Genomic DNA, 15,004 nt, shown 5'->3' with positions numbered 1-15,004 from the left:
TCTGAGAATTTTAAATATACTTAACAGATGTTAAGTTGAACTGTGTAACAGGTACCTTAACACAGGTCACACAATCAAGAAACACAAGGGATTTACCTGGATGACAAAGCAGCAAACATTTGTGACCACAGGAAGGTTTGAATTCCCTCTCACATATTTGACCACAGGAGTGAGGTACTAGCCATGGGTCCACCGTTGGATTCTCCACTTTTCCACAGTAACAGTAATACCTACTGGGAGTTTCAGAGCGTTTGTATTCAAACCTACATTTTGGACTAAAATAAGGGAAAAAGGAGTGAAAACAAAAGCAATTCCTTAAAACAATGAAAATACAATAAAAAAAGCAGTTTTTATCATTTTGGCTTCCCAAAACTATTCCAATGCTACCAATTAACATTTTAACAACTACTGTAATGAATAACAAAAATACACACTAACACAGAATAAAGGTCTTTCTATACGTCAGATTTTACAATACATTAATTAGAATGTCTAAGGAATTGTCTTGTTAATGCAATTTCTTTCCTCTAAGAATATATATAGACAAAAATCAGCACAGCAAAAATCAGAACAGTTTTTATGTCACGCAATATCAAAAGAATCTATGCAACAGTTAACCTACTTAAATAGAACTAATTTAAAAAAAATTATTAAAAACCAGGGATTTACTAGTAGCAGTCTTAGTCATGTAAAACAAAGTTTAGCAAAGCTATTAAAACCATGCATAATAATTAGAATTTTATCTGAAAAATTTTCAATTCAAGAGCTACACCTTCAGTTTTCATCCCTGACGCTGACAGAAATTTAAAAAAAATTACTGCTAAAGCTAGATAGACACTAGAGGCCGGAAATTTATAAAGTGCCACAGGCCCCACAGAAGCCATGAACCAGGAAGGAAACACAAGGAAGGAGAAACAAAGCAATCCACATTGCTGGCTACACTGAAAAGATGACAGACAAGAAGGTCCCCCCTCTGAAAAGAATATAAAGACTTCGAAAGACCTATGAACTCATTTTTATCAAATAAAACATCAATTTGCCTTGCTATAATACATTACAGACTGTGAACCATTTCTCAATAGTGCTAGCATAGTTTTAGCAGGTCCTTAAATGTAAAATAAAATAGCATTTGCCAGAAGATGCATTATCAACTTGAGATGCTGCCAGCCAACAACTGATACTTTATTTCCAAAACAAACCTGCTGAGGAAATTTCATTCGTGCAGCTACATTATTACCTTCTTCTTTATACCATCTCAAGAAAAACTGCAAGATCTAATTTAATGTTTGAATTATAATGAGACCAAAAAAATAAATAAATCCCTACATCTTGTTATTTGACAATATTTTTTAAACTTCTTTCATGGTGCCAACTTTAAAAGTGAAAAATATGTAAAGCCATTCAGAAATACAAAAATTTAAAATAATTTTAAAAAGCAATAGAAAAGTCAGTCTTCTAAACTTTTTTTTTGTTGTGTACATGATGTACAAGTACCACTCCTTCTAAATACCAGCTTGCATGGTTTTCCCAACAGAAATAACTTTGTAAATGTACCATGATGACCTCACCATGGCCAGGGATAATCTTTCTTCCCAAAATCATCATCTGTCAAAGGAGAAGATACAAGGAAGAGGCTGTCCTTGGCCCACTTTTGGATGCACACCAGATGAAATATACAAAAGCATCCACAACAGCTCCAGACCTAAAGAGCAGACATCAAATGTCAATTGCTTTAAATGAAGTTTCCATGGATGAACATCCATAATACCTAAAGAAATATTTCCCTTTAAAAACTGCTTTTCAGAGATAGACTATACCCACTATTAGATCAATACAGACAGTTTTTCTGTTATAGATTCATACCTACAGTCTTTTTTCCAGCTCCCATGGGAAGTTTTTGCCAAGGCTGTCAGAGCCCAAAATACTCAGATAACCAGAGAAATGTTGATTTAAACACACTGTTGGAGGTCATGTAGCACAAATTGATGCCCAAAGAAAGACTATTGCCAGCTTAGCTCTGTTCAGACACAGGTTTGCCAAGCAAAGCTGGAAAGTCTTGACACATGGGGACTCCACAACCATTCTGGGCAAGCTACTCCAACTCTCATATTACCTTCCCATGTCCAACCTGCACCTCCCAAGGCCCAGTTTGTACCACTCTCCCTTATTAAACCACCTGGCCCCATAAAGATGACTTTGGCTTTACCAAAAACCATAACAATTTGGTAAGAAAAGTTTAACTAATTTTTTTAATAATTCGACAATGTTATGAAATGATAGTATGAAAATGCAGAGATTTTCCTCATTAACTTACAGAGGACAGTGCCAATGACTAAGTTGCTATAACTATGGTAACTAACTTCCCAAAACTAAAGCTGAGCAGGAGACATTATGTAAACAAACAGATGTAGCTGATACAGAACAAGATAATTAGCAAACCACTGAGTTATAAAAGAAGGCTTTCAAGTTACCAAATCACCTCACTTCTGCTGAGATAAGATTAACTCTATCAAGAGCCACAGAACTTCAGATATGAAGCTAAACATACTCATTAAGGTCTGAAAGAATGTGGATTAAATATTTTAAGAATTCATAGAAAATATATTGCATTTCTTTTTAGAAACAAGTTACTGACTACAGTTTCATTGAGTACTTGTAGTACGTGTATATCTATCATAAGAAAATAAAATATTTTCTGCACTTCCTTTCTTTTTAATATTAAACATACAGTTGATGTCTCAGGTTTTAGCTTTTATATTTTTCAGATTCTGTACTGCTTTAGTGTGGAGCTCTGAGCTTCATATTATAGGATAGTAAGCTCTCTTCACAGAGTAGGTAGACAAAACAATTCCTTCTCTAGGGGACCCAAGGACAACCGATCCAAACCTCAGGCACAAGAACATAAACAATGGTGGAATGAAGAGAGAAAAGCAAGGACGGGAGTTCATAACCTAAAGCTATAATTGGATAATTAACTCCAATATGCTAACGGACCAAAACATATAAAAGTAAGAGACCTTGTGACTGGTCGTCACATTTTGGGTTCGTCTTGGGTGTAGCCCTGGCTGGGGTCTTGTACTGCTCAAGATGTGTCCACCGAGGCCTTTTAGGAAATACCTACTTTATCCTTTAACTTTGCCTAGCCTCTCTTCTAGGTCATCCTTCACAAGGCATCACAGTTATAAATGTTTTTGATTCAAGTACCTCTAACAGAAAGAGAAAAAAATGTTTGTCCTGAAATCTTTCCCATATAAAATGTACCTATATGAAATAGGACATACTTCTCTGACACACACACTACTTTTCCACCTGATCAGCATTGAGGGCAGCGAAGTTTATCTTAGTTTCCCTGCTGTAAATCTAACAATAATATCTCCTAATGTTCTAGTATTTCATGTCTTGCTTTGCTACTCCATAGCTTACTGAATACACTATTGCAAGCACTGACATTCGAGCATTTATCTTTGTCACCTGCTACTACCTAAAACTTAAAAATAGCTATTTTACACAATGATAATAAACATATGACCAAAAAAAAAAAAAAAAAAGACATATTCTGATTACAAGCTACACATATAACTACTTATGTCTTCCAGTGTTTCAAAATCCAAAGATGCCAAATTTGTCTTTAGTAATTTTACCATTTTAAAGCTATTAATCCCAAGAATAACCTCAATAATATAATATAAGTTATTCAGACAGTAACCTTTGTTTTGCTCTAAAAGATTACTGCAAAGTACTTACAGCTTGGTTCCTTTTAACTGAAGCAATGCAGATGAGACATGTCATGGCCCCTGACTGAAAAGCCTCATTCATGTACTGTCTTGTGCGTTCCAGTTCACTTGCATCTCCATCTTTAATGGATAAAGATTTTTAAAGCAATTAGAAGCATTTTATCTGTTATTTTCTACATGTTGAAACTGCTGCAAAAGTATTTTTTTCTCTGAATGAAGCCAGACATGCATTATTTAAAAAGCCACTCTTAAGACAGTTAAAAGCTATACCATTGCTTCTGCACGAAAAGACAAGAAGTGCAGCCAGCATGCACTGCTGGGAAAAAATATTTTTAATGCAAGACATCATGATAGAGTGCCTTCCTTCTAACTACAGTAAAATTCTAATACACAACGATACTGCATTGCTTATGCTTTCAGACTAAAATAAAAGTCAGTAAATGAAAAAAAACATTACCAGTTTGACTGGTGTAAATGGTAAATGTTTTGTCCAAAATCTTCCCTTGTTTTACTTCAGCATCTTCATCATCATCTTCAGATGAGGAGCTTAATTGGTCTTCAACTAGCTTTTTTGCTGCAGCCTGATTAGCCTTCTTAATTTCATCAAATTTCTTCAGTGAAGATAATTCTATTAAGAGAAAATACTAATGATTAATACCATGATAGCTAATTGTAAACATTGTTAAAAATAGGTTAGAAACTATTGTAAAATAGTTGATAGCTGTTAAGCATGTACTGTTAGTTTGGTTATGGTAAAAGGAGTTTAAAGGGGCAGTTGTCAGAAATACGGTACTCAAGGTAACATAATACACCTAAGTAAAGTGCACCACCCCCAAGCGAAACGAGCCAGCCTGGACAGAACCGTAATGGGCCAATCAAGCACCTTAAACCTTCAACACCACATTCAGTTCTACATACTTTCAATCGTCCTTTTCTTTAAAGAGTTTGCAGATTTCATTTCTTAAGAGTATCACATCACTGCATTTTCAATACCTCACAAGAAGAGCTAAATTGTATTTATTTCTTTACTGTGCATTATCATAAAATTCACAGCAGGAATTATTATCTGCCAATTACTGCTGACAAAACCTAACATACCAGAATACAAGCAACTATAATGCTGCTTTATTAAAAGGATACTTAAAAAAACCCCAGACATCCCACACAAACACAACTGTCACAGCATGAGGAAAACAAAACACGACATGCAATTTTGTTTGTAACAAATTTACAGTTGTTCTAACTTGCAGATACCATACAAGTATTTCTCCAGCATCTGGTATTTCTTAAATTATTACTTTCTCCCTCAAATTCAACAAATCTTTACTGCAATAGTGTGTTCGCGCTATTTCACATGAGATTTTTCTACTAGACCCAATATATTTATCGGGGTTTCATCAAGTTTAGTTTTAATGCTTTTCTTAAGAAACTATGGTGCCACTAAAAAGAGCTCTGTCTTTGGCACTGCTCTGGTGTATTTCCCGAGGACGAACTTGCACTCACAGCTGCCGCGCTCACCGACAGCCCGCACCTTTCCCAGAGCGGAGCGAAGCGCTTCCGTGACCAGCGCACCTAACGCTGTCTCTAGCGAGCAACTCCCCTGGCTGTTTCCAACCAGAAAGAAACACTTCATCCATTACTTCACACTTTACTTTTCTGCTCCGAGAAGGCGGTGCACCCTGTGCACCCTGGCGGGGCTTAGCCCCTCGCTCCTCGCCACTGCCCGAGGCCTCCGCGTCTCTCCCTGCAGGAACCTGCAGGCAGCACACGGCACACGGCGAACACCGCCTCGACACCGCCGAGCAGCGCGGGAGCGGGGCTGGGGCCCGCCAGGCTCCCTTCCTTCCCCGCCTCGGCGGGGACAGCCCCGACCTCGCACCTGCAGGGGCTCCGGGCCACTGCGGGCTCCCCAGTCCGGGCCCGGCAGCGCGGGTAGGGGGCAGAACGCGACACTCACCGCTGGCCCCCTCGCCGATAGCCCCCGCTGCCGCAGCGCGGGCACCGCCGCGGCCCCTCGCGGCCGGGGGCCGGGCGGCCGCCCCAGAGCGAGCGGCGAGCTCGTCCCCGGGCCTGGCGCGGCCGCGGCCCCGGCCGCCCTGACGCCACTGAGCCTCCATTTGTCCCTCGCCAGAGAGCGAAGGACGGCGGTGGGACCAGACCCTCCACCTCCCCCCCGCCGGCACAGCCGCCCGGGGAGCAGCTCCACCCGGCCCAGCCCGGCCTGGCCGCTCCGCCCGGCAGTGGAGGCGGCGGCGCCGCGGTGCTCCCGTGGCAGCGCGACTACAGCTCCCGGCGCTCCCCGCGCGGCGGGCGGGCCCGCGCCGGGCACCGCCTCAGCCGGCCGGGCTCGGAGCTGGGGCTGCGGCTCTGTCCCTGGGTCACAGAGTGTCCCAGCTTGGAAAGGGTGTGAAGTCGCCGTCATTAACCCAGCGCTGCCACGTCCACCGTTGAACCATGTCCCCAGGTGTCACATCTATACGGCTTTTAAATACCTCAAGGGATGGTAACTGAACTACTTCCCTGGGCAGCCCGTTCAGTGCTTGACAACCGTTTCGGTTGAAATTTTTCCTACTAACTAGGAAACCTAGTTACTAATCTAAACTGGTCTAACCTCTCCTGGCGCAACTTGGGACCATTTCCTCTCGTCCTGTCTCTTGTAACTTAAGGAGAAGACACTGCCCCCCCCTTCGCTACCGCCTCCCTTCAGGTACTCAATCAAGCGATAAAGGTTCCCCCTGAACCCCCTTTTCTCCTGAGTAAATTTCTGGCAGCTGCTCCTGCGGCATGCGGCTCTTGCAGACATTTTCTTCACAGCTCCTGTAACTCCTGTAAGCTCCTGGAGTATGAGAGTTAAAAACTGACCACAAAGCCTGTTTAGAAACTTCACTGAAGCACATCCAGAAAGTTTCAGTGAGTGCACAGAAACATATATTGAGGAAGCTGTGTGCATCCCAAGTTTGGACAAATAAAGGCAGGTTGGAATAATTTTAATATTACTGACATTTCCTTGCAGCACTTACATTATGTTGTGTGCCAGGAGGAAACTTTGCATTTAGCCCTTTTTCAGCAAATGCCTTCTCATAAAAGTTGTTATAGCAGATTTCCAACCGTAAGTCTGAAAGTAGTAAGCAAACCACTGGAGATAAAGTCTGGTTTTTCTGTTTTATTTTGAAGTGGTTTAAATCGAAGAGTTTTTATTCTCAAGAAAGAGGCAGCTAGTGAATACAATTCATGTCTTAGACTGAACGTTCAATACCGAAAAAAACCCAAATGTTAACAGTAAGTAGCTGTCCTTTTTTTAATTAAAGCTTCATATCACACATTTATCTAATAAAAAGTCTTAAGCACTTCAACAAAGGAGAGAAGTGCTTTCTAAGTGCCTAGTAGCCATATAGGATAGGTTGCTGCTGGCATACAGATTGAAAATTATATTCAAGACCTGAGCTGGAAGAATGTTGATTGCAAAGTCTGACTCTCACAATATAGCTAAATACCAGAATAATCCTGTTCCTGTGTACAGGGATAGAATCTTTACTGACAGGATGGCATGCCCTTTCCCCTTATCAGCTAATGAAGCCATGTATCATTCAAAGCACAGGATCAACAGGGCATGAACAGCCTTTTTTTATTTATATTTACCCTTGTTCCATATATATCCTATGCATTCTGTACTTCATAGAATTTCATTCTTGCAGTAAATCAGGAGTTATTTCTAGATCTCTGGCATCCTGGAGAGCATCAACATTATAAAAAATAAAACAGCCAGAAAGGAATGCATTTTGTAAAATACCCAATTTATATTATCTCCATCTCATTCAGCAGAGAATGTAAGTGCAGAGATATTATTGATACTAACATGTACATATGTATTTTTAAGAGTGGCAGTCCAGTTGCTCAGGATAATCAAATTTCCCTAAATAGAAAATTATCCATTCTCTCATTAAAGTCCCTTTTTTCAGTCCTTTTCATCAAACTTATCCAATGTTACATGCCTATGATCTAATTCTACTGAAAATACCCAGCTGCAAATACTCAGCTGAGACCATAACTAAGCAAACCATTTTTTTGCCAATGGAAAAAGAAATTAATTAAGGGAAAATCCAAAGAGATAACGCATCTTAAAGCAGTTGAAAGATGGATCTAACATACAAATCTATAGACTTTACTATCTCAGAAGTAGTTATGAAAAAAGAAATACTCTATCAGTGGGAAAAAAACAGCTTCTTTAGTCATATTCTTCCCCCAACAGCATCTACAGAAGATTCTGTAGGAAGAATTTGGCCTGTTGCTGTCATGTCTTCCCCTTAAACAAGTGTTACATTAGGGACATAGACATTTTTAATTAAAAATCTTCAAAACTTAATAGTCCATGTTCTGCAGCCACATGATTACATGGAACAGAACAATCTTTAATGGATATTTTTATTTGTATATTATCTGTATATTTGTATACTATTTTTTATTATTGTGAAAAGAACACTAGATAATGAGCCATCCATATCTTTAATATTGTTGCTTGCATAAAGTCGCATTCTTCTCTCTGTATTCCAGCCTTTGCGTGTACTATCCTGAAAAAAAGGTGTATTTCAAACTTCCCACTTATATTTCAAGAAATCAGCCAAGGTGGACCCAATGAAGTAATAGTATTTTCCAAATCTTACAGCCTTCAGTACAATGTAGATGAGAGTAGATAATATTAGTAGATTTACCTAATTCTTTTTATAATATTACATACATAATTCATTTAATGTTAATCAATAGATATTAAAATGTGCTCATTTAAACACAATTTTAATATAAAGGTTAATGACTTCAAATAATATAATTTTAACCAAACCTTTCATTCTTTCCATAAGCAGACACAAAGAAATTATTTTAAAACAACCAGCAAAACTTCCAATATTTGCCAGTATATGACAGTGCATGTGCATCTGCCATAGAACAGCATTACAGAGAGCACAAAACTCATTAGCAGATAGCAACACCTGCTTGTGCAAGAGCAAAGTGTTATCTTCCATTATCATTCTTGATTCTTCTTTTTCTGCCCCAAAACTGCCAAATGTGTGCTGCTTGTAGGAGAGTAGTGACATTGTCTCAACAAATAATTTTTTGTAATTAATAGTCAGCTACTACAAAGATTAGAAATTAATGTGTTCAGCCCCAGTCAGGATTTGACCCTCAGTCTTATTGGCAACTTTCACTGTTTTTATTCTGCTTTTGACAATCCAGGTTTATCTGTGGATGGATCTGCTTCTTCTAAGTCCGCAAGCTCTTCCTCTATAACTGGCTTCAATATTTTTTCTATTTGTGTAAGTCTTTTTTTCACTTTCTGTTGTGCACCTTCATACTCAGCCAACAACCTGGCAAACTTTGTTTGTAACCTGTCCATAGCACGTTCCATGTAGGCGACCTTCTCTTCCAGATCTTTAGGATCACTTCCTAAATTTGCAATTTCAATGTCCAGCAACCCATCTTTCATTAGGATTTGCTTGCCTTTTTCTTCCAGCATAGCCTTTGCATCTGGATATTCTGTTAAAGCCTCCATGAGATCATCTTTAGACAGACAAAACAAGTCCGAGTATCCAATACTTTTAATATTGGCTGTTCTTCGATTGCCAGCTTTGCTACCCTTGATATTAAGAATGCTGATTTCTCCAAAGTAGCTGCCATCACTTAGGACCACAAATTGGGTAATTCCATCATCAGCAACTACTGCCAGCTTGCCTTCTTTGATAATGTACATCTCTCGTCCAATATCTCCTTTTCTGCAAATATAATCTCCAGGACTGTATACTTGGGGCTGGAGTTTCAAAACCAGCTCAACCAGCAAACCTGCTTCACAGTCCGCAAAAATCCGAACTTTTTTTAGCGTTTCCAGGTGAACATTGATTGCAATCTCTGCTCTTAGTTTATCTGGCAGATACTTCAAGACTTCTCTTTCATCCACAGCCTTTTTGTTTGTCCACAGGTAGTCAAACCACTTTATAACTCTTTTTTCCATGTCCTTACTCACATTCCGAAAGTGCATATACTGCTTGATAGCATCAATCCTTGCTTGAAACTCCGCCCTGGCAGCATTCATGTTGGAGATCATTGAGCCCACGTTTCCAACAATGGTAGCAAAGATCAGTACTCCAACCAAGAAGTCAACGACCACGAAGAAATACTCAGAATCTCTTACAGGAGGGGGGGTTTCACCAATAGTAGTCAGAGTCAGTGTTGACCAGTAGAGACTGTAGACATATTTTCTAGTCAGGCGGGCAAATTCAGGATCTGAGGTGTTGGGGTAGACCCATGTGTCAGCCCCAAATCCAATGGCTTTTGAGATGGAGTAGTACACACAGGCATTCCAGTGAATAATAATCACAATGTACATTACAAGGTTAGAGATCCTGAAGATATTTGGGTAGTTTGTTCTTGTTTCTGTTCTCTGGAAGAATTCAAACATCCGAGCTACTCTGAGTAGTCTGTTTATTCTTAATTCTGGGTAATTCAATCCTAACTTAAAGTATAAGAGATCAGTTGGTATGATTGACAGAAAATCTAGTTTGAATTGAAAAGATTTCTTGTATTTCTCTCGTAGCTTATGTTCTTCTTTCACCAGAAGACCTTGCTCCAGGTAACCTAAAATAAAATTGTAAATAATAAAAAATGCTACCGGTTCAAATATATTGTGTTTAAGGTCAGTCCAAATCTACTCTGAAAAATATTTTGGGTGCAAATTCCATATGGAACATAACATCTTTTGCTTTTTAATATTTAATTTCTTATTTCCAAATAGTCAGCTTAATGCTATATGGTTCAGCTTGAGCTATGAAAGATAAACAATTCTAGGTCTGAATATTTTCCTGCACTTTTCCACTATGATGGACATCTGAAAAGAAATCCCATTTTCCTCTCTGAAGAAAACTCCCCAAGCTATAGGAAGGCTGATTAATGAGGAAAAGGATTTGAACACAGGAATTGCAGTTCCATATTGAGTGTATCTACTTAATAGCTCCATAGGTTAATCTTGTAAAATAAATAGTTGCAGCTGAAGTTAATGGGATGTCTTGCTTGCTCAATGGTCTTGAAAATCAAGCAAATACTTGAATCTCCCATTAATACAAAAACCAGATTTAGGTGCTGGATTTTCAGAACTCCTGATCCTCTCTTGGCTGCACCACATGTTTCTTATGTCTTGGTGAGTCAGCTGCAGGCAGAACAGCTTATACCTGCATATCTCAAACTTTATGTGTCCTTTGAGTAATACATAAAATTTCATCAGAATTTCTCCTACTTTTACAGTAAGGCTGGAGTCTTTCAGAAATCTAACTCAGTGTCTTTTTTTCACTATTGCACCTCATCAAGGCTACTCAGATAAGAGAAGTAGTAGGGGTTTGATTAAAAAAAACTGGCATAAATATGTTAAAAGGAATAATTAATCCTTGAGTATATTTACCTGTCCTTGTCCGTACAAACATATCAGCAACATAAATGGCATCAGAAACATAATCAATAATAAACCATGCCACTAAGTAATCGTGCTGAAGCTCATCAAAACAGGCTCTGAATATGAAAAAACAAAAGTAAATTACCATAAAACAAAAATTAAATACTTGCATGAATCAATTATGAATATTTTTTTATTAGTTAGGGATATTATGATTTTCCAGAAGTTCTATGTAGTCATTAAATGAGTACATCACCTAGCAATAATCATGGTCCAGTTGTACATGACAGGCATTGTGATGCAAAACAACCAGTTGTAATATATATTTCCTGCTGGATCAATGGTGAAAATATCTTTCTTCTTCCTAAGTGGTAAGCAGGGGGAAAAAAAGAGATTTAATGAGAGACTTGAAACACACGTCTAATTTTTGAGGAATTAAGCATTCCAGAAATTTTTATTGTGAAATAAATGGTCTTTATCAAAGTTAAACTTCCTTACTCAAATGCATGGAAGATATGAAGCTGGTACGACTGGATGTGACACAAACTTTAAAATCTAAATTTTGCTGAGCAAAGTCAGCTTGGCAGTCTCACTTCACTTTATAGTGGCACATGTGAGTTTTAAACTTTTTTTCCTACCCAAATAACTCTTGTCTGATAATTTATTTTATCATGTAAAAAAAATAGATTATGTGACCACTAATTTTTACATAAATATAAATTATGAGATGAATCATGCCTTTCTCACAGGGAAAAAGTCTAGCTTTGAGGAAGATAAAATATTGGCATAGTTTACAGAAAGACACCAAAGAATAGGAAATCATACAACACCGGTTTCTACTGCATTGTTTTAAGTTTATCTTCCTTAGCTAGAAAATTATGAATTTACCTAGCAGACTATAAAGCAACAACTTTTAGAGCATAGAAGAGTTTAGTGGCTGGTAGGTGCCTTTGTGTGTGGAAGAGATTGCTTTATACTGGCACATTGTTTGCAGTGTGTTATACAAGAACTATTAGATAGTCAGAATCCAAAGGAGATATATCTTGATTAATGTTTCAGATCACCTCCAGGCATGCATATTTCTGTTGTCCACATATGAAGTTAAGTCAAAACAACTCCACTCTAGGGAGAACAACAGAAGTCTTTATACTCATTCACTAAGGTATAAACATCATTACAGGCCATCTGTGAATTAAGTTGTTCTTACATCAAAAGCAATTTTATTACATAGCATAATTGGACCTAAATGAAAAATACTTACTCTTCTATATTTTCTTTCTTCTTCAACTTATCTTTATTTTTATTTTTCTCCTTTTTTCCTTTGTTCTTTTGTGTTTCTCCATCCTTTTTTTTTTCTGGCTTGCTAAGAAATAGATTAACATTTTCCATTGTTAAGGCCCAAGTAAAACATATGTAGAAAAAAACCTATTTCTCTTAGAAATAGTAATATTATTACTCTTCATCTTACCTCTTCTTTTCTTTTTTCTTTTTCTTCTCCTCTCTAAGAAAAAAAAATATGATAGGCTTATGGGATGCACATCCTGTTTCTTCAACATCTATTTATTGTTCAACATCTATTATTTCTTCAACATCTATTATTGTATGATTTCTGAATTCAGTAAGGATAACATTGTACTTGGGTGTTTAGCCTTCAAAAAAAGTGTTTTTCTTATTGCTTGTTGTATTCACCTAGAACTACTTTTGTTTTAAATTAATATATACAGTATCAGTAACTTTGGTAATAAGGATGATCATCATCATAACTGATGTGCATGAAGTTGAAATGTATGTGCAGTCTCTTTTGGGCTTACCTGAATGACATAGCTGTTTCTAATGAAACAATTAGATCTTTATTATAATTATTTATTTCTGCTTTTATTATCAAAATTGCAGTACTCTTATTTTATCAAATGGCAAAGATACTTACTCATCTTTATTACTATTATTGTTAATATTGTAGCATGCAAATACTCCAGGTAGATATTGATGCCTGGGAAACAACAAAACAACACAGTTATCTGATATCTGCTGAATTTTTTTTCAATATCCTAAATATTTACAGTAAACAATATACTGTAATCTTAAAAACTTTGTTTGTTTAAGAGTGAAGAAAATTATATGATAGCAAGGATATGTGCTTAGATAATCCTATGTAAATCATCAAACTAAAAAAAAAAAACAACAAACTGACACAAAATATATTTGACATACCTGTTTTCCCCTCTGTGCATCAGTTCAAGGTCCTTACTGGTGTCATGCACTACGACACTGGGAACAACTGTATGGGAGTGATGGGTCTCAATCACTCCTACCTTCATGGTCAGGTTTGTTTTAACTTGGGTAATTGAAGAAGACTGAATAAAAATAAATAAAGTCATTTCACCACTAGAATAAGTAGCTTTTTTTTTTTCCCCTAAAAATTAATCCTTTACATTGGTGCTTTCCTGAAGACCAACAAGAATATTTGCAATTTCCTGTCTGCCATGACATTCCCACCAGACAAGAAAATGACCTGGCATCTGCTGCTAAAGGGAACGTTGTGCACATCTTTAGGGAAGCATTAATTTTGGTCTTTTCTCCTGAGTTTTGACACATACTTTGAAAATATTTAAACAATTGTGTTTGAAACAATTGTTTCAACAAACACCGCTGTTTCTCTTTGAACCAAAGGCTTGAAACACTGTATCAAGATGGAGAAACATTCATGCACAGATGACATCCTGAAAACCAGACAAAAAAAGTATCCCCTGGTTTTAGGTCCAAGAAAAAGCTCAGTATATCTGGTAACTGAGACTTACACTGTTGAGATCAAAAAGTGAGTTCTGTAAGTAAGAGGGTAAAATTAATGTAGTGGTTTCCTTATTCATATAGCAGGTGGTATATAAACACCTAAATAGAAGTGTTAGTGGCTCTTTATGTCTGGTCTGTTCATCTCAAGGGGAAAAAAAAAACTGAAAATGTTTTATAGCTAATACAGTGCAGTCTACTGCATAATTTTGTAGCACTGGTGTAATTAACTTCTGCTCTCCTTTTTCACCATTTATTTCTACAGTGCTGTCAGTTACATCTTGGCATCAGTGAGACTACCAACTCTTTAGGCGTGAATTCTACCAGTATGATTTGCTCTTGCTGGGGCCATTTAGAGAGGATTATAAAACAGATATTGATACTACTATCCTCTGCAGTACAAATATCCCTGCATGTGTGAAATCAGAATATTGAGATCTCTGTAAGCCACAAACTGAGAAATGAGTGTATGTACCATTGATAAGTGAAGTCAAATGCCATAGGGATCAGTCATAAGGCAGTGTATTCTGGCACACCATGAAGGAGGAGCAGAATGATACAGCTGACATTGCTGCCAGACTTACTTGACTTCCCTTATTTGTCAATGAAACTAAAAATGCACCTATACAGGAAACAGGAGGGGAAAATCATGTTTCCAGCATTCAGACATGAACAACACATGGTACAAAAAATAATACAGCAATATCACAGAATAACAGAATATTCTGTTTTGGAAGGGACCCACAAGGACCACTGAGCCCAACCCTTAAGTGAATGACCCATACAGGGATCAAACCCACAACCTTGATGTTATTAACACCATGCTCTGAGATCTAACATTCTACACAATAGAAAGATAAAGATTGAAGATTAAGATGTGTTATTCCATGAATAGGCCTATAGTCCAATATTACTAGTCAGTCTTTCAATGCTTACCAGCATGGATCAGGTCTAAGATAAATAGATGTAAAATATTCTAAATATCTAAAACATTATAAACTTCAGGTTAGATTCATCAGGAGACTAAAAGCTGTACCAGGGTTTCCTGTGA

At 37.6% G+C, this 15,004-nt stretch overlaps 2 protein-coding genes across 2 annotated transcripts in view; both read right to left on the bottom strand.

The window, feature by feature from the left end:
• Window positions 1-5,371, bottom strand: part of NFXL1 (nuclear transcription factor, X-box binding like 1) — a 44,525-nt gene extending 39,154 nt beyond the window's left edge. Inside the window, exons 1-5 of the mRNA XM_053941639.1 lie at window positions 5,266-5,371; window positions 4,192-4,362; window positions 3,745-3,854; window positions 1,569-1,702; window positions 97-275 (exon numbers count right to left, since the gene is read on the bottom strand). Of these exons, the coding sequence (XP_053797614.1) occupies window positions 97-275; window positions 1,569-1,702; window positions 3,745-3,854; window positions 4,192-4,362; window positions 5,266-5,371 (700 nt within the window). The remainder of the gene's footprint in view (window positions 1-96; window positions 276-1,568; window positions 1,703-3,744; window positions 3,855-4,191; window positions 4,363-5,265) is intronic.
• Window positions 5,372-8,940: 3,569 nt separating this feature from the next.
• CNGA1 (cyclic nucleotide gated channel subunit alpha 1) lies at window positions 8,941-13,484 on the bottom strand. The gene is given in 7 exon segments (XM_053941282.1): window positions 8,941-10,358; window positions 11,176-11,282; window positions 11,423-11,530; window positions 12,428-12,529; window positions 12,635-12,660; window positions 13,090-13,160; window positions 13,373-13,484. Coding segments are annotated over 7 exon segments (1,944 nt in total).
• Between the last annotated feature and the right edge of the window lie 1,520 nt (window positions 13,485-15,004).

Source organism: Vidua chalybeata, chromosome 4 (assembly GCF_026979565.1).
Source record: "Vidua chalybeata isolate OUT-0048 chromosome 4, bVidCha1 merged haplotype, whole genome shotgun sequence".
Lineage (NCBI taxonomy): Eukaryota > Metazoa > Chordata > Aves > Passeriformes > Viduidae > Vidua > Vidua chalybeata.
Note: the sequence above shows the minus strand (reverse complement) of the source record. Positions and strands in the feature narration are given on the sequence as shown.